The sequence below is a fragment of the Bufo bufo genome, chromosome 1, assembly GCF_905171765.1.
Source record: "Bufo bufo chromosome 1, aBufBuf1.1, whole genome shotgun sequence".
In the NCBI taxonomy this organism is placed as follows: domain Eukaryota; kingdom Metazoa; phylum Chordata; class Amphibia; order Anura; family Bufonidae; genus Bufo; species Bufo bufo.
The window spans coordinates 606526775-606547061 of NC_053389.1; the positions used below are offsets into that span (position 1 = coordinate 606526775).

General features: G+C 43.2%; 1 protein-coding gene across 2 annotated transcripts in view; it reads right to left on the reverse strand.

Moving 5' to 3' along the window:
• SCAPER (S-phase cyclin A associated protein in the ER) overlaps positions 1–20287 on the reverse strand; it is a 318889-nt gene that overhangs the window by 166261 nt on the left and 132341 nt on the right. The window contains exons 9-16 of one of the 2 annotated variants that reach the window (XM_040413608.1): positions 16285–16476; positions 12088–12249; positions 9860–9935; positions 8507–8624; positions 8093–8204; positions 5113–5253; positions 4434–4589; positions 4202–4344 (exon numbers count right to left, since the gene is read on the reverse strand). In XM_040413608.1, coding sequence (XP_040269542.1) covers positions 4202–4344; positions 4434–4589; positions 5113–5253; positions 8093–8204; positions 8507–8624; positions 9860–9935; positions 12088–12249; positions 16285–16476 — 1100 coding nt within the window. Of the gene's footprint in view, positions 1–4201; positions 4345–4433; positions 4590–5112; positions 5254–8092; positions 8205–8506; positions 8625–9859; positions 9936–12087; positions 12250–16266; positions 16477–20287 lie in introns of both variants that reach the window. The other variant, XM_040413607.1, reaches the window with a different exon arrangement.

Genomic DNA, 20287 nt, shown 5'->3' on the forward strand with positions numbered 1-20287 from the left:
GCTACAGTGCAAACAAATCTTTGTTGACTTGCTGCATTCACTATTTTTGGTCCAGACTAACACTACTATCGTACAGAGGCAAGATCAGCATGAAAACTGTCCATCTGGTTCTTCATGGACTGGATTTCCATGCTGGATAAGTGTAGTGGTGATGTGGATATCACTTTTATTACTTACACAAGCAAAAAAGATCAGAAGAACGCAGCAGTACTGGGTACACAAATTAATAAGGTATTTTATTAAGTGTATTTTTTTATTTTATTTTACAGTCATGCTGGTATATTGCTACAAAAACACAGATAGGCTACAGCAAAGCTGGACAAATCCCAAGTTGGGTAGCAAATGGCGCTTGCCATAAAGTCTGCAGCAATTTGGCCATCACTGTGCATACAATATGTGCGAGAATATTTGAAGTCCATGAAGACTGCTGTCACCATGGATGAATGGACATAGTAAAAGCCCCCATTCAAATTAGTGTATTGTCAGTGATTAATGGCGGGTTCGGCCGACAACCTAATGTGTATGGGAGCTCCCAACAGATTATGATACGGGAAAGAAGGATCTGGCGAGTTTTTTCACCCAATCCTTTTGTACTCCCAGGAGATAACCAGCCGCTGGCGGGAGCTTTCTCTTCTCTCCCTATTGCATATCCATACATGTCTGGCAGAAATAAGGGTGTATGGAAGAGTTGTGGGGAAGGGGGGATTTGGGAGACAGTTATTGAAAGTAATGCTAAGGACTTTGCTGCCAGGCTGCCCGATATATTTATAGGGACTTTGTAAAAGGTGCTATACAGAACCTATGTGCAAAGGAAAGAAAAGCTACCATAAAGAAATCACTAAAATTGTGTGCACTTTCCAGCAGTAGTCAAGATTTATAAAAAATGTAATGTGCAAAGTTTAAGAACCAGGAATCAAAAAATATTTGAATTTCACGGTTAAAGGGGTTCTGCAGTTTTTTTAAACTGATGATCTATCCTCTGGATAGATCATCAACATCTGATCGGCGGGGGTCCGACACCTGGGACCCCCTGCCGATCAGCTGTTTGAGAAGGCAGCAGCGCTGGCAGTAGGTGTCGGACCACCGCCGATCAGATGCTGATGATCTATCCTCTGGATAAAAAAAACTGCAGAATCCCTTTGTGATAATCCATTAGGTTTTTTCTATGCACTGATACTTTTTCTATATACTTATATATACTATATACCTTGGACTTTCTCAATATGAATAGCTTCAATGTATTGCTTTAAGAGGTTGTCCCACTAAAAATATTCTATATTTTTCAACCCAGCACCTGGATTTAAAAACTTTTGTAATTGCATGTAATTAAAATTTTGTGTAGCCACTGAGTTATTTGCTGAAATCTATTAGTATAGCGCCACCTGCTGTTTGCCCTTTTTCTAAATTCTCTGTCCAGCTCTCTTAGGTTCACCCTTCAACTGCCACCAGCTGCAGTGGAAAGGACACACCCCTGAGCTGCCAGCTTGAAATAAATCTGGCAGAGCAATGGATGGGCAGATCTCTGTGAGGCGCAGGACTGGTTCTAAGTTTGTTGCAAAGAGACTGTCATGTACTATAAGGCCTCTTTCACACGGGCGTTGCGGGAAAATGTGCGGGTGCGTTACGGGAACACCCGCGATTTTTCCGCGCGAGTGTAAAACATTGTAATGTGTTTTGCACTCGCGTGAGAAAAATCACGCATGTTTGGTACCCAAACCTGAACTTCTTCATAGAAGTTCGGGCTTGGCATCGGTGTTCTGTAGATTGTATTATTTTCCCTTATAACATGGTTATAAGGGAAAATAATAGCATTCTGAATACAGAATGCTTAGTAAAACATCGCTGGAGGGGTTAAAAAAAACTTATAAATTTTTTAACTCACCTTAGTTCACTTGTTCGCGGCCCGGCATATCCTTCTGGCTTCATCTGATCTCTGTGCAACAGGACCTGTGGTGACGTCATTCCGGTCATCACATGGTACGTCACATGATCTTTTACCATGGTGATTCACCATGGTAAAAGATCATGTGACGTACCATGTGATGACCGGAGTGACGTCATCAAAGGTCCTTGAACTATAATTAATGCTCACCACAGGTCCTATTCAGTAAAGGGGACAGAAGGAGATGCCGACATCGCGATCAAGTAGATTAAGGTGAGTTAAATGATTTTTTATTTTTTTTAACCCCTCCAGCGCTGTTTTACTTTGCATTCTGTATTCAGAATGATATTATTTTCCCTTCTAACCATGTTATAAGGGAAAATAATAATGATAGAGTCTCCATCCCGATCGTCTCCTAGCAACCATGCGTGAAAAATCACACCGCATCCGCACTTGTTTGCGATTTTCACGCAACCCCATTCATTTCTATGGGGCTTGCGTTACGTGAAAAACGCACAAAAGGAGCATTCTGCGATTTGCACGCAACGCACAAGTGATGCGTGAAAATCACCGCTCATGTGAACAGCCCCATAGAAATTAATGGGTCAGGATTCCGTGCGGATGCAATGCGTTCACCTCCCGCAACGCATCCGCGCGGAAAACTCGCTCGTGTGAAAGGGGCCTAACATTTTAGTTTTTCCATAATTCACAGGACAACCCCTGCAATATAATCTCAGGCTTCACAGAACAAATTCTTTGTTCATTCATGTTCCTCATAGATATAATAGTCAAATTGTTAGCATGCTGGCCAGTACACTGAGAGTAAATAAATTGCACCATGTGCCTATTTACCGGCAGATGACTGAGACATTAATCTATCAATCTATAGGTCTTAGACAGTAAATCTGAGTTGCTTCCATCTTAACTTTATAAAACGAATAAAAAAAAACTAAACTAAACCATGGATAAGCAAACCTACCGCTACCGAGGTTATAAACCAATATAGCAGTCATCAGAAACAGTTCAACAATTATTTCTCCAATTTATGAATTATCTACACTCTGCCTGCAAAAAGATTTATGAGTTTGCAAATCAGTGATGTAATTTTATATTTATGGCTACAAGACGTCACATTTTCCATAAGAAGAGGCTCATGCGGTCTAAACCTCTCTCTAATGGCTTCTAAAGTCCTATTAGCACTCCGGATACCGAACTGCTCCCCAAGCACAGCTCAATACTTCACTATACTGTCACTTTTGCAGTGAAATTTAATTGTCAGCAGATGGACACTGGGAAAAGAATACGCACCGACTATAATTTCTAGAAGCAACATGGTAGCAAAGTTTGGCTACTGAAAATATTTCAAAGGCTGGTCGTATACTGTAATAGGATACGGTTGGAGAGTCTGAAAAACTGTAATGGTGGGTTTACACGGGCGGAGGAGCAGCCGACTATCGGGAAGAAAGGGTTCCCGACCAGGTTATCAGGTCACCGGGTGATCGGCTGCACCTTTAGACGGGTAGACTGTCTGGAACGAGCGTTCCCAGGAATCTTCAGCCCTGATAATCTGCCCAACTATCAAGCCGTGTAAACCTGCCATAACCTTCAATATCGATATATGGCTGCATCAGCAAGACGATCATTCACCAGACAACAGATGTTCAACGATCAAGCTACCTCCTAATGTGTATGGCCACCTTGAAGAGGTAGTCCCGGATTTTTGACACTTTTTAATTAGCCCTTTTGGCATGTGATACCTCGTTCCGAAGCCCTGGCTTAGTTCAGCATTCTTCTGGCCCCGAGAGCTTGTTTACTCCTGGTTGGGATACAGATGGTGTCACATGCGCCGCTTGGCAGTGATGTGATCCCAAGTGGCAGGTCTGTGCTTGGACACATCACCGCTGAAGCCGTTCATTGGCTGCATAGGCACACATGACCCCGTCTGTATACCATTTAGATGTAAATATGTTGGGGAAGATCACCGAATGGAACCAGGGAGATGGAATGGAAAGGCAGGGTGCAGGTATGATTCTTTCATTAGGTATCACACGTAGAGAGGGCTAATTGACATAATCCAGGAAGGAGGCAACTCCAGGCAGTCTAAGGTAAGCCCAGAGGTCAATTAGAAGCTTCTTATGCACGCTAGTGTATTGCAATAATTTAGCAGCAGGATGTACATCCCGTAAATATCAACCATTCTGGAAAATACCATCAATTCAAAAATACATGTCAGAGCAGTGCAGAAATAAGTGTAGAACTTTCTGCAGAGAATAAAGAAAAAACCTAGGTCTAGGGTGAGACCACAAGGAGCTACCTTACCTGGCCCTTTCCCTAGCTGCATCCTCTCGAGCTCGCTCCTTTTCTTGTCTTTGCATCTCTATTCGAGCTTCTTGCCCTTTCCTCTTCATTAACAGTTCCTCAACACGAGCCTGGCGCTCTGCTTCTAGCACTCGCTTGCGTTCCTGAGCATAAAATACAGAAAGTAGATGCTGGCAGATGCTCCTAGTTTATGTATCTGAAAGACTATTTGCTGTTTGTTACCAAATATTACCTGCACAGCTTCATCGCGAGCTTGCTTCTCCTCCTGACGACGCTGCCGTTCTTCCTGCAGCTCGTTGAGCCTTTGTTCATATTCCTTTAGCTTAGCTAGGACATCATGGCGCTTGTTTTGAGCTTCTAAGGTATTAATAAAGGCAATCTCATTTACCTGTAAAGCAAAACTCAGAATGAATACTGTAAAGATTGGTGGGGGTCCAACACCTCCCTCCTCAGCTCAGCCGTTTGAGGCAGCCACCAGTGCCAGAAACACAACAGTGATGGAGCTGGAAGCAGAAGGCTTCATCCACTGTGTAATGGCCGTACAGGAGTGTTTAATGTTTGCCAAAAAAAAAAGAGAAAAAGAAAGGTGGGAATGGTCAACAAGGAGTAGGAGTGGCCTCCAAGTTTTAGTCTAATTTATTAAAAAGAGAGCAAGAAAAACTAATTTTGGCACCAATCTACGCCTGCTATTTCATATTCTGACTTTTGGATAGCCACAAATTCACCATATTTATTAATACGCATTTTAATACATTTTCTCATAGAACACTTCAACCATCTCCTTTCTTAGACTAGCATATTGTTGTATTAGAACATTAGAATATTAGCTCTATGATAATACTGTACCTGAAATTGAATATTTTATATTATTTTCTGTGTTACACTAAGTGCACTACTACCAAGAGACATACCTTGGCCTCCTCCTCTTGAGCCTTCTTCACAATGGCTTGTAACTGAACCTCCCGCTTAAATTCTGCATGAAGAAGCTTCTCATCCATCATTTTGCGCCTCTGCTCAAGTAATTCCTCCTTCCATTTTCGCACATCTTTTTCCTATGAAGCAAAAACATCTCCATTACAAAAAATGAAGACTACTACAAAGGGACTATCCTCAGGATCGTTCATCAATATCAAATCGGCATTGGTCTGACACCCGGGGCTTCCTCCAATCAGCTGTTAGAAGAGGCCAATGCTCCGTGAGCACCAATAACTTTGGTAGTTGATTTTTAAAGTGGAAATCTACTTTAAAACTTGACACCGACCTCAGCTTCGGTTCAGACTAGTACCTCGGTACCTTGTAACATCCGAAGCTCGCTTTGCTCATCGCTAGTCAACATTATCATTTGCTGAATAACCCCTTTAAGTAAAGATCAGGGGCGCAACAAGTAACCATGGGGCCCCATGGAAAAATCACCACTTTCAGCAACCTTTTCAGAAAAGCTTACGACTGGTCTTCCTAATGAGCAGGGCTAAAGCACACAGTGATGTCACAGTACAGGGATAATGTACGTGGTGATGAAATAATAGTGGAATAATGTGCACACAGTATAGGCACGGTGCACACATTGGCATATACACACAGTGATGTCACAGTACAGGGATAATGTACGTGGTGATGTAATAATAGTGGAATAATGTGCACACAGTATAGGCACGGTGCACACATTGGCATATACACACAGTGATGTCACAGTACAGGGATAATGTACGTGGTGATGAAATAATAGTGGAATAATGTGCACACAGTATAGGCACGGTGCACACATTGGCATATACACACAGTGATGTCACAGTACAGGGATAATGTACGTGGTGATGTAATAATAGTGGAATAATGTGCACACAGTATAGGCACGGTGCACACATTGGCATATACACACAGTGATGTCACAGTACAGGGATAATGTACGTGGTGATGAAATAATAGTGGAATAATGTGCACACAGTATAGGCACGGTGCACACATTGGCATATACACACAGTGATGTCACAGTACAGGGATAATGTACGTGGTGATGTAATAATAGTGGAATAATGTGCACACAGTATAGGCACGGTGCACACATTGGCATATACACACAGTGATGTCACAGTACAGGGATAATGTACGTGGTGATGAAATAATAGTGGAATAATGTGCACACAGTATAGGCACGGTGCACACATTGGCATATACACACAGTGATGTCACAGTACAGGGATAATTTACTGAGTGATGGTACAACAATGAAATCATGCAAACAGTGATGTCACATGTAAGTATAATACTCATATGATGTCATCACTGCAGGAATAATGTAGTGATGTCACAGCACAACAAAAATGCAAAGAGTAATGGTGAACAGAATGGAAATGCAAACAGCAGATGTAACCATGAAGCTCCATAGTAAAATTTAGAATTACATTTTCCACTGCAACTTATATACATTTTACCACTAACTGCACCGTACATGTCTGAGTGGATTTGGGCCCCTTTAGTTGTTGGGCCCCATAGCTGCTACACCTGCTAGTTACGTCAATGGTAAAGACAGTGGTCATAACCAAAAATTATTGAAAAATAACCTTTATTAAAGAGAATCTGTCACCAGTTTGATGCCTTATCTGTGACTGAAATGCTGGGTCACTTATTTTTGCTGACCTAGGCATTTTTACAATCACTATTGAGGAGCTCCAATGCAAACTGAACATTGGAGTCTACTCAATACAGTGCATTAGCTTGTTCCGGTATTAATAAGCTCCTGGCATTCCCCACACCCCGCTGCTTATGCTTGTGTGCATGTTGGCAACTGTGGCAGCACACAGCAAGCAGAATGGTGTGACTTAAAGGAATTAGAAAAAGCATGGCTGCTGCCTTTCTAAGGTCTCTTTCACATGAGCGATACATATTGTGTCAGGACCTGTTTTTTCTATTGTGTTCAGTGTTGTTTTTCATGGAAGCCCCGTTCACTTCTATGGAGCCAGTGCTGCCTGAAAAACGCACACTATAGAACACGCAGCGATTTTTCGTGAACGTAGTGATGATGCGTGAACAACAATGCTCATATACACAGACCCATAGAAATAAATGGGTCAGGATTCAGTCCGGATACTATGCGTTCACTACACGTATCACTTCCTGACAAAAAAGGGCTTGTGTGACAGAGCCCTAAAATAGCACTTGTGCATGGGTTAAGTCTGGTATTGTGGCTCAGCTACACTGAAATGGATGGGGATGGGCTGCAATACTGCACGCAATCTGTGGACAGGTGGGGTGCTGTTTTGGGGGAAAAATACAACCATGTTTTAATGTTTTCTCCTCTTGGGCATGTCATGCTAGAAAATGTCAGGCAAGTGTCCTGAAAAGGATGGCCAGGCACAGTTCTCTGCTATCCAGTGTCCCTTCGCAGTCCACCCCAAGTCACAGAAGATTTTGTAGCCTAATGTGCACCAAGGTGCGTGACGTCCAGGGTGGTAATGAGCAGTTACACAACATTGTGTTATAAGGCCTATAGTCCTACACTAAGGGTGTAACAAGGTCAATCAACTACATAAAACAGGACAAACCTTTGCGAGCATCAAATCCATGTCCATAGGGCCAATGAAAACCATTACTTATAAGGCCTGTTCCACACTAGCGTAATAGCAAATGTACGCAATACAAAGCAGCAATATGTCCACATGGCAGATTGTATGTGTGTGTGAACAGTGTCACAGATCTGTAAAGCTGATGGACTACTTCTAGGGAGGCAACTGAATTTGAAGAATATGTAATACTGATGCAAACATCTTCATAGACTTCAATGGATGCTTCCCATGCTCACAGTGAGAAGAGCATGCTTTGCTTTTTAAAATACTCTCATAGATTAATTACTTCCTTCTAATGGTCAATTTTAGTGAAAACCCCCCTACTCACCCTTTCCAAAAGTTTCTGAAGCTTGAGGGATTTCTCTTCCCGCAACTTCTCTCTCAACTGTTGTGCTTTTAGCTGTTTCTCTTCGTGCTTCTTTTTGGATTCCGCGATTGTCCTGCAAAGGAAATGTCAATTGGGATGTTAAACCAGACCACAACTCAGGAAGCTTGACTGTATTAAAATGACACAATACACAGAAGTCTTCTAGAACATGGCATCCCTGAGTGTACGTTCACACATCTGCAGCTTTTCACAGTAGCAGCAAAGTGGATGAGATTTAAACAAAGTCACTTTAGGCCTGGGCTACGGCATACCGAGACTTCTTGTAGGCCTGAGTGGTTTTAACTACCGAGTGACAGCTGCAGTCCACCAGATTACCTCATGTGTGATGTCTAGGCTACTGTAGAGAAAGCTGACCTTTTTCTGGAAGGTGAAGACAACTTTTCATGCATATGGATTCCATGACCTGGTGGTCTAGAGGGTTCCTCTTCTACTATGTCTCCCCAGGATGTGTTCTGTCTCCAAGACTCACGTGCTACAAAATGAAGCAAACAAACATGTATACAAGGACAGGGTACTATTCTAATTTTCATACCATACACAGTGCTTCCGAGGAAGAGTGAGTGGGAGGAACTTCTAGCCAGTGGGGTAGGCTTTGTCTTAATACTTTGAAAGCTTTTAATTATATTTACACTCCATTTATCATGAAATCTCAGATAGATTTTCAAAGTTATCCTTTACAACAGGGATGGCCAACCTGAGGCTCTCCAGGTGTTGCAAAACTACAATTCCCAGCATGCCCAGACTGCCTACAGCACGGCATGGTGGAGAGCCGGAGGTTGGCCATCCCTGCTTTACAATGCTCAGAAGCTGGGGTCACCCAGTTTTTAACGGACCAGGACCGATGCATAGATCTACAGATTCAAGAAGATCAGAACAAACTGTTCTAGAGGGCCCTCCTAGAAATAATGTCATTTTTGGAATTAGTGAGGATCTCGGGAAGAAACGCACTTATGAACCACAGCTCTTTGATCCACCAGATGTAAAAAATACAGAAGCTGTCTCTAGGGGACTATTCACACATCAGTGACTCGTGGATGTGTGCTGTCCATGTTCTCCACAGACCTCAAATCATCCATTCATATTAATGTACTTATTCACACATTCTTGTTTTTCCACTGGCCGTGGATCTGTAGAAAAACAATTGAAGCATGTACTACTTTGGTCTGTGTAGCATACCATACACATCCATTGAAGTCTATGAGCCCATGAAAACCACTGACAGAAGACAGACGGCATCCGTTTTCTATCTGTGAATTACACTGACGATTAGTAGGAGATGCTCTGGAAATCCCCTTTTCAGCCTAGCAGTGCACGTAGTAAACAGTTGACATATGGAGGACAGGCGTTCTCAGGGAAGACTTTCTGTAATGCCTGCAGCCTGCCATAAATAGAAGGTGCATCCTCCACTTCAGTCCTCCACACTGGCTCCGGTGTGTCCATGTTCTGGTCCCCGGAATGGGCCTAGTCACATGCTCAGCTGCAGCCAATAACAAGTGGCACATCACTGCTGCAGCCAGTTATTGGCTGCAGTGGAACAAGTGACCATGCCCATGCATAATCGGATGTAAACAGTCTCGCGACCAGAACATGGAAATGCAGAAGCCAGTGGGGAGAACTGGAGAAGTAGGGAGCAGGTACGTATGAATCTTTTATTTGAGGCAGGCTGCGGCATTAGAGAAAATGTCTTTAAAAGTTTTCTTTCCATACCTTCGTAATCTGCTAAAACCTCATTCCAGTCCATGGACATGCCACTAAATGACAAACTTCCACTGCCCACACTAGCCTGAAACAAAGCGACATGAATGTAATCAATATAAACACGGTACATAATGATTTACAATATGCAGAAATTGTGACTATAAAGACCAAGCCAAAACTGTAGAAGATTCTGGCATGGCTGTATCCTTTTAAGAACAACGGCTACCATAAATCGATAGCTATATGCATTTTTTCCTGTATGGATGGCTCCTGTATATAACACAGCCAAACATTAGGTTTCTGCCAGGACTCCAGTGTTTTTACAGCACATAATGTGTATACAGTGGAAATGGGAGTAAATATTTATAGGACGCCTGTCAGCAGAATCAACCATATTAAACCAGGTATAGTGCCTGGTAGGGTTGATCCTGCTAATTAAAATGATGACTGTCTTGTGAAAATCAGCTGCGGCGTTCCCAGGAAACAAGGCTTTTATTCTTTATGCAGATTAGGTCTTCAGAGTGCCATGGGTGTGGACAGCACTGGAAAGGTGAGGAGCTCTGGTGCACAGAGGCCCCACCCTCCAGGGGAATGAACCCTTAAGGCTACTTTCACACTAGCGTTTTAGTTTTCCAGTATTGAGATCCGTCATAGGGGCTCAATACCAAAAAAAAAAACGCTTCCGTTTTGTCCCAATTCATTGTCAATGGGGACAAAACTGAACTGAACAGAACGGAATGCTCCAAAATGCATTCCGTTACATTTAGTTGCGTTCCCATACCGGAGAGCAAGCCGCAACATGTATTTTGCTTTCCGTCCTGGGATGCGGAGCAAGACAGATCCGGCATGACCCCCAATGCAAGTCAATGGGGGCGGATCCGTTTTCTCCAAAAAATCTGCCACAATAGAAAACTGATCCGTCCTCCCCATTGACTTTCAATGGAGTTCATGACGGATCCATCTTGGCAATGTTAAAAATAATACAACCGAATCCGTTCATAACGGATGTAGATGGTTGTATTATTAGTAACGGAAGCGTTTTTGCTGAACCCTGCCGGATCCAGCAAGAACGCTAGTGTGAAAGTAGCCTAACTTGCATAAAGGTGGACATTACTCATCTGCGGTCATTTCTGTGTCAGTTTCCAGTCTGTCGGCACCAAATATATGAAATTGCGCACATTAATATATTTGGCATAACTGCAATGTGGTTTACACCTCTATGTGTAAAAGTACACCAGGGGGTTGCCTGGCGTGGAGTTGTGATTTATGCCAAAGATGCACATAGTAAATGCGCCATAATCCAGATCTAATCTCACTATTATTCCTTAACCATAGACCACTTTGAAAAGTGGCGAGGCTCACTAAATGTCGCAAAAATTTACTAAATGTTGCAGAAAACACTGGAGTCGAATGAATAACTTGTGACATTATTAAGCAGCAAAACTGATGTATTTGATTTGATAAATGTCCCCCTAAGGCCCCATTCACACGTCCGTAACGTGTTTTGCGGATCTACGGAGCCGCAAAACTCGGACACGGCAATGTGTGGTTCCGCATTTTGCGGACCGCACATCGCCGGCACTAATAGAATATGCCTATTCTTGTCCACAATTGCGGACAAGAATAGGACATGTTCTATTTTTTTCGGGAACGGAATTGCGGACCTGGAAGTGCAGGTCCGCAATTCCGTATCCGGGCAGCACATCGTGCGGCACCATAGAAATGAATGGGTCCGCAATTCCGTTCCACAGAATGCGGAACGAAATTGCGGACATGTGAATGGGGCCTAATAGTATTTTTTTTTTCTCTGAAACGCTACAATTGTTTTTCACAAGACAGGTATATATATATTTTTTTTCAAAGCAGGATCAACCCTACCAGGCAGTATGCCTGGTTTAACAGGATTGATCCTGCTGACAGAGGCTCTTTAAGGAACAAAATTATTGACTGCCCATATGTCATCATATAAACATGTTATATGAATGATTCCTTTTATAAGCAGGCGTGATCTGATAAACCTTGCAGGGTCATGGGATATTATAATCTCAGAACAATGCAGGCAGTTATTTAGGACGGCTCGCATTCTGCTGTTAGAGACTTTGTGCATTATCAGAAAACTCAGCAATTACGGTACATACGACCAATAATGGAATGTTTTAAACATAAGAACTATGACTGCGATCAGTGTTACTGAGCAACCCGATAGTAATGGCGGATGTACAATAAGCAGAACGCACCGAGAACTCGCTTTCATTGTCTATTTCAATGTCGTTTTCTTCCGCCTCAATCTCTCTCGTTAGTTGCTCCTCTTCTGCGATAGCACTGGCTATGGCCTCTTCATTAGCTTTCTCCAGACGATCAGCAAGTTCTTCTTTTTTGGCAAGAACCTCTGCCATAGACTGTGAGTAAAATAGAAGGCACAAACAATGAAAAATAAATCAGGACCACCAAAAAGGAATAAGAAATGTTATATATATGCAAGCAACAAAAAAGAACCCCGACAGTTATTTACTTCCAGTATTAGGTTACTTTTACATTAGCATTTTTCTTTTTCGGCATAGAGTTCCATCACAGGGGCTCTATACCGGAAAAGAACTGATCAGGCATATCCCCATGCATTCTGAATGGAGAGTAATCCGTTCAGGATGTCTTCAGTTCAGTAATTTTGACTGATCAGGCAAAAGAGAAAACCGTAGCATGCTACGGTTTTATCTCCGGCGGAAAAAACTGAAGACTTGCCTGAATGCCGGATCCGGCATTTTTTCCATAGGAATGTATTAGTGCCGGATCCGGCATTCAAAATACCGGAATGCCGGATCGTTTAATGCCGGAATGCGCAGACCTTAAAAAATAAATACCGGATCCGTTTTGCCTGATGACACCGGAAAAACTGATCCGGTATTGCAATGCATTTTTCTGACTGATCAGGCATTTTTCAGACTGATCAGGATCCTGATAAGGCAGACAGTTCAGGCAACGGAACTGTCTGCCGGAAGCAAACAACGCAAGTGTGAAAGTACCCTTAGAAGTATGGTTGTGCTAGGGTCCGTACATTCTCATAATCACTATTGATAAAGCCTTAAAGGGATTGTCCAGGTGTACTTTCCTTTCCGATCTGACATTAAATGTAGAGAAACACAACTGCACGATGGGCAGTCGGGTTGTAACATCCAGCGGGCTTTGGGCATGGGTCTTAGGATACTTTCACACTTGCGTTGTTTGATTCTGGCAGGCAGTTCAGGCAAACTGTATGCAAACGCATGTCATTTTTTCTGACTGATCAGGCATTTTTCAGACTGATCAGGATCCTGATCAGTCTGAAAAATGATTGATCAGTCAGAAAAATGCATTGCAATACCGGATCTGTTTTTCCGGTGTAATCAGGCAAAATGGATCAGGTATTTATTTTTTTTCACATTTTTAAAGGTCTGTACATGTGCAGACTGGAATCCCGGATCCGTCAATTTGAATGCCGGATACTTCAATGCGGCACTAATACATTCCTATGAAAAAAAAAATTGCCGGGCATTCAGTCAAGTGTTCAGTTTTTTGGGCTGGAGAAAAAACCGTAGCATGCTGCGGTATTATCTCCATCCTGAAAAGTCAAAGAGACTGACCTGAAGACATCCTGATGCATCCTGAACGGATTGCTCTCCATTCAGAATGCATGGGGATAAAACTGATCAGTTCTTTTCCGGATTTGAGCCCCTAGGATGGAACTCAGTGCCGGAAAACAAAAACGCTAGTGTGAAAGTACCCTTCTGAATAAATAATGGATCCCATGCACTCGCTGAGTGTTGAACTGGTGCCTCAGCAACGCAACTGCCCAGCGTGCAGCTGCAACGCCCTGCGTCCAGTGTCAGATCGAATAAGAGAGCATGTCTTTTACGTCCACCATTCTCCTGTGAGTATAATAATGATGAAACAACTATTTATTCTGAGATTAGTACAAGAAGTGACCTCTCTCCTCCTGAAATGCGCATCACTGAAATATCACAAAGAATGATGGAAGCTATGGCAGCAATGGAGGCATCCTAGGTATCATGTTCCACTTGAAGAAATCCATTCCTATTTTAACTTCTACTGGATATAAAGCAATCACAGAGCACAATAATGACAATACAGCCACGATGTGTCAATCATGATGACTGCACATGCCCACGTCATCCAATGGCTCCTCCACTGTACAGAGAGCTAAAGCCATTAGACTATCACACGCCAACTGCAAAGACAGCTTTATTATGGGTTATAGAAATGGGATGTAACAAAAAATCTCATAGGACCTGCAAGCCAAATGCTACAGCACATGCAGGGCATGACGATCAACAGTCACACATGCTACAAGAGGGTCAAGCAGTTGCTCTGCTATGCAATGAGTTTGCATATTAATAAGCACAAAAGAACAGAACATATTCATACTTGGATTATGATTCATAAAGCCTCTATATTTCAAAACATTTTTTGTACAACTATTAAAAAGATGCCTTTTTTTTTTCAAATTTTAGTGGGATTACAATTTTGTTAAAACACTGAATTTTAAGCTCCTTAAAGGGGGTTTCTAGGAAGAAAATATTGATGATCTATCCTCAGGATAGGCCATCAATATCTGTTTGGTGGGGTTACCCATTACCAGCGTTAATCAGCTGTTTGAAGAGGCCACAACACTTCACAGCTGACCAAGCCCACTGGAATGGGACCAGGTTATGTGAATGATGAACATAACGTCACTGGCTTAGGAAGCGGCATAGCTTCTTTAAAAAGTTGATCTGAGGGGTGCCAGGAGTCTGACCCCCACCAACCAGATATTGATGACCTACCCTGGAGATAGGCCATCAATATTAAACTCCCAGAAAACCCCTCTAATAAGCATCCTGCTCTATACTGATGAAGATGAGTTTTCCTTTTGGAGAAGACTCTTTCGGCTAAGATCCTTATTCATGTTGTAAGACCTGCTAAAAGGTTAGGTGTTGAGAAGAAGAGAGATCTGAAGATCGCCTTTCCCAGGGAACATTACTTAGATTGCCTACAAGAGTCCTGATCTCAGCTCTGGTTCTCTCCACAATTAGAAACTAAGTGTAAAACAGGCCCTACTGCCCAAAGCAACCAATCACAGTGCAGCTTCCATTCCCCCAAAGCAGTTAATGAAATGAAAGAACCCTTGTGATTCGTTGGCAATGAGGCCAGCTTTACTCTTAGTGGCCCATAGTGTGTACTTGAATGCCATTATTCACATTGGCTAAAAGTAAATGACAGTGCTATTTAAAGGGTCTGGCATACTCCAGTATATGTCCCCAACTAGATCAAATGAAGAATGACCGCCTACAGTATACATCCCATCAAACCAATATTGCGTTGAGAGACTAGCTAACAAATACAGTATGAATTTTATATCATTATAAATGCTACGAAAACTGCGACACATGCATTTGCTTAGGGTAAAAATGAAAAAGAAAGCAAATGTTTACACAAAAAATGACTCAATGTACCAAAAAAACGGGGAAGGTTATTAGGTTCGTCTTTAACCTGCTACTAGAATGAGGAGAAGAATTTACCTGTTCTGAAAAAGCACACCACCAGAAGAAACATTTTGACAGATAAGAAAAAGACAATGTTAGGTGACATAATCTAGTCCAACATTGACCAATCTTCTGTTTTTGGGAGAAGAACAGATTCATCAAACACGCCATCCACCACAATGCAAACTACCTTTCATTCATTTACTGTCAAACTCCCAAATCAGCCTGCGCCCCAATCACTGCCTTTGAAACACATTACAAAGGCTCATGCACAAGCACGTTGCCGGCTGGTGCCCGTATTGCAGCCTGCAAACAGCAGGTCCGTAATATACGGGCACCGGCCGTATGTGCACCGTATCCCGGATGCTGACCCATTCGCTTAAATGAGTCCGCAATCCGGATTATACGATGCGGAGGAACGGAGCAGAAGGCCATGGAAGCGCTTCTGTGGCATTTCAGTCTGTGCCCCCTGCAAGACAAAAAAATAGAACATGTGCATGAGGCCTAACGCTCCCATTTCATGACATCATATGGCAGGATTTCTATAGCTTGACAGATGCTGAGGATTTCAAACATCAGGCACACATACAGGACTGCAGACCATTCATACGCCGGTGGTAGAGTTTCTGGGCACTACTTTATATGGCAACCTGCTGAGGTCTTGAAGACTAATGCTGGCGACATACAGTCAGAACAGCCACTTCTGCCAGTGCCCTATCCCTTGAGGAAACGAAGGACAGGACACTGTGCCATCACACACAGCGCCTCTGAGTTTCCAAAGCTGAGCTGCTCTCCTGGGGCAAGAGACAATAGCTGGCACATTCCCTTCCTATGTTCTCATTGGCATCGCATCGCTGACTTTCATTCAGAACAAATAAAAAAAAGATGAAATGTCCTTACCAATTTTCCAGCACTCACGTTTGAAAGGTCCAGATCACTACTGCTCTTCCCTCCCCGGGCAGGGTCCAACTTGCAAGAGACCTCAGATTTTCGCAGCTTCGACAATGGGTCGAGAAACACGACAGGGATGTCCAGACAGGGCAGGGATGGAGCTGATTGTGGTGCAAATGTTCCTGTGCTCTTCAACTCTAAAGCCTTGTGGACTGTGAACTAAAAGAAGAACGATAGCGCAAAGTCAACACCAATTATTCACATTTTCATAGATTACTGTGTATCAAAAATGTTAATTTTCATTTGATTTTATTGTTTTCTCAAAGCAGCCTTTTAAAATTCTGATCTGGAGAGCGCAACATCTACCAAGGCCTACCACAGACTAATATAGAATAATTCAGGACAACATACTTCTTATGGAAATGAATGTGAGGTAAAATAAGCAACTGAAGGAAGTATACTGGGGGTCATTTACTAACAGAAATACGTTAGGATTAGGCGAAGTTCTGGCGCGGATTGCGGCACAAAGGTTCTTTAATGCTGCAATCTGCAACTTTTCCCCGCTCACGCCAGGTCTACAGAAGTGGGGCGAAGGGACGGCATGCCATCTCATTCATTATTTTCTACGCCTGTTTTGACCCCCATTGTGCGTATCACATACAATATCACATCTGTTGTCAATGGGGGGAATTTATCAATGGCTTCACATCCAAGCACTGCCACTGCAAATGTTTATCATAACCCTCATTTGCGGAAAAATATGTGACTTTTGGCCTTTTTTGGCCACGCTCACTACTTTTCTTGAAAAGAGGGTGTGGCTTAGAGGAGGGGGGGAGGGGGGGGGGGCGCCTCAGACCAATTTACTGTAATTTACACCAGAAACTGGATCACAGCAGACGGAGACGTGATTTTCTGGCCCGTGGACAGGCAAAAAGATGTTATAAATGTATTAATAAATTTGTCACGTGGCATTCCAGCACAGTTGGGATTAAGACCAGCCTGTAAACTATTTATCCCCCAGTGAATATTTGGGAAGACAACCTGTACCACATGACAGATAGCAAATTGTAGCCCCGAAAAGTTGATAAACGACAGAACAGGGCAAATCAGAATCCTGTACAAGAAATTAACAAAAGACCTGAAACCCTGCCTGCACCTGTAGCGACCAATCACAATGATCCTTTCGTTCTTCTAAAGCAGGTTATGAAATGAAAGCTGAGTTCTGATTGGTGGCTTGTTCTGTTAGACAGTTTCGATAAAGGAGACACAATTTCCATGCTACTGGCAGAACTCATTTCAAGCCAACCTCCTGTCATAGTCTCCATGAACGTGAATACAAAGCTAGCAATTCTAAAATAGGGTCATAAACTATGTCCAACAATAAACCTTCCTGACAGCACGGGATACGTCTAATATCTTATTTCCTTTCCCCTCACAGAGAAAGTGAATACAGGGATAAAAAAGGTTGCTGGTTTGTGGTTTGCAGATTAGCATCAATCTCCTCCAAAACAGATGTGTCAAAACAGACATCCTCCTTCTTCTATGTCTCACTCGAGTGCTTAAAGGGGTTGTGAACCCGGACATACCCATATTTTCACCCAGGCAGCATCGGAGCATGTCATGCGATCCCGTGCAGGGCAAGGGCTCTTTTATTTACCATAACACACTGCCGGGGGGAGGCTTCTGCCCGGCAGTGTGTTCGGTGACGTCACCGGCTCTTATGGGCTGGATTAAGCACTGCCTTAGCCATTTTACAAGTTAGGGCAGCGCTAAAGCCCGCCCATCAGTGCCGGTGACGTCATGGGGCTCACTGCTGGGCGGAAGCCTCTGCCTGGCAGCCCTAAGGAAAACCTGGTTTGTCACCGAGACACCTGAAAATGCCTTTGCCCTGCGCGTTTCAGCGCAGGGCAAAGGAGAGCATTTCATGCTCCGATGCTGTTGTCAGGGGGGCTGCCTGGGTGAAATTCTGGGTATGCCCGGGTTCAGCTCTGAACGCAGACAACCCCTTTAAAGGTGTTGTCCCAGGAAACACACAGGATGTGTCTGATCTTACAGGAAAACAGGGGTCTCGTTCCTGTCTGACTGGATAAGCAGGTCATGCTTGCACCATTCGTGAAGAGGAACATGGGGCCCAGTTGTTGTGATCCGCGGGAACACAGCAGTGAATACATGTTTCATAGGACAACCCCTTTAAGAACTTATTAAATGGGTTGGCCCATTTCAAGCAACTCCCCCTCTAAATGAGGACCGGCTGCAAATTAGCTGAACAGGGCGTGTTCATCAGCTGCAACCCCCATCTGTTAGGCCAAATGCACATGGCCGTGGAACACAGACGCGAGCGGTCCGTGGTATCCCGGCCTGGATTCCTACTGACTGCAGGAGCGCACGGCGTCATTGGTTGCTATGACGCTGTGCGCTTCGTGCCGCTGCTGCACTACAGTAATACACAATACAAGTGTATTACTGTAGTGCAGCGGTGGCATGAAGCGCACGCCGTCATACCAACCAATGACGCTGTGCAGCAGGAATCCAGGCTGGGATACCACAGACCGCTCACGTCCGTGTTCCACGGCCGTCTGCATTCGGCCTTAGGGTGTTACCACACATTCTGGATTTTTCAAGCCAAAATCGGGTGTGGATCATAACAGGAGAGAAAGCATTAAGGACAAATATAACCTTCACTTTCTTCAATCGATTCCTGGTTTTGGCTTCAAAAACTGCATCAAAGAACCTGAACGTGTGGCGGCACCCTCAGTGTAAATTTAGATGCGGTTGTGCCATGGTTTTACCATTACTGAGCTCCACCTGTGAAACGTGCAGAACCGCCGCAATCTGTGGTCATGTAGTATGCAGTTTCACACAGCACAACCATAATGTCTGAATATGCCCTTATGAAGCTGCTGCAGGCAGATGTCCATTTCTGCAGCATCGCTCACTATAGGGCAAAAATGTGACATTAAATGGGTGACTATGTGATACATAAGTCCTTAAGAGCAAGGACGACCCTTTGCAGTGGACCTCTGCCTTGGCTAATAAAGGGAATCCCAAGAAGAACGCTATTAGCGCATATGGAAAGCTGCTGTCCTGATGGGGCAACCCCTTTAACTCATTTCACACGGGTGAGAGTCATCCAGGACAAAAAATCCTCTGCACAGCTGCATTTCACTATGAAGCAGTGAGTTCAGGTCAGATGAACCATGGCCATCAGTGCGGACAATTTTTCGGAACCACTGTCGACCATGTAAAATTAGCCTGCAAGTCAAAGCAAGCTATCATGGCATATGCAGAGGAAGTGAGCAAACTACAAAAGGTTTCCTTAGGGCAAGAGACATCAGGAACATTTCATTTCATCTTGGACAAGTTCCAAGATCTGCTACTATATGCTTCCTTTAAATCAACCCATCCTGAATCCCAGATAATGTCCAAAGAACTGAATAACTAAAGCAGCCCTGTGGCTTAACGGCTATCACTCTTGCCTTACAACACTGGGCTACATTGTTAAAATCTAGATAATAATGTGAATTCTGAATAATTTTTATTGTTTTACACCCCTGTTTATCTGTAACTGCATGTATTATCAAAGATTTCCTCAGATGTTAGGTCCTTTGCATTATTGAATATTAAAGAGGACCTGTCACCACAAAATGCAGTGCAATCTGCAGGCAGTAAGCTACACAGCAGAAGGAGCTGAGCAGATTGATATATAGTTTTATGGGCAAAGATTCAGTAACACTGGTATTTTATGCATACCTACAGTACAGACCAAAAGTTTGGACACACCTTCTCATTCAAAGAGTTTTCTTTATTTTCATGACTATGAAAATTGTAGATTCACACTGAAGGCATCAAAACTATGAATTAACACATGTGGAATTATATACATAACAAACAAGTGTGAAACAACTGAAAATATGTCATATTCTAGGTTCTTCAAAGTAGCCACCTTTTGCTTTGATTACTGCTTTGCACACTCTTGGCATTCTCTTGATGAGCTTCAAGAGGTAGTCCCCTGAAATGGTTTTCACTTCAC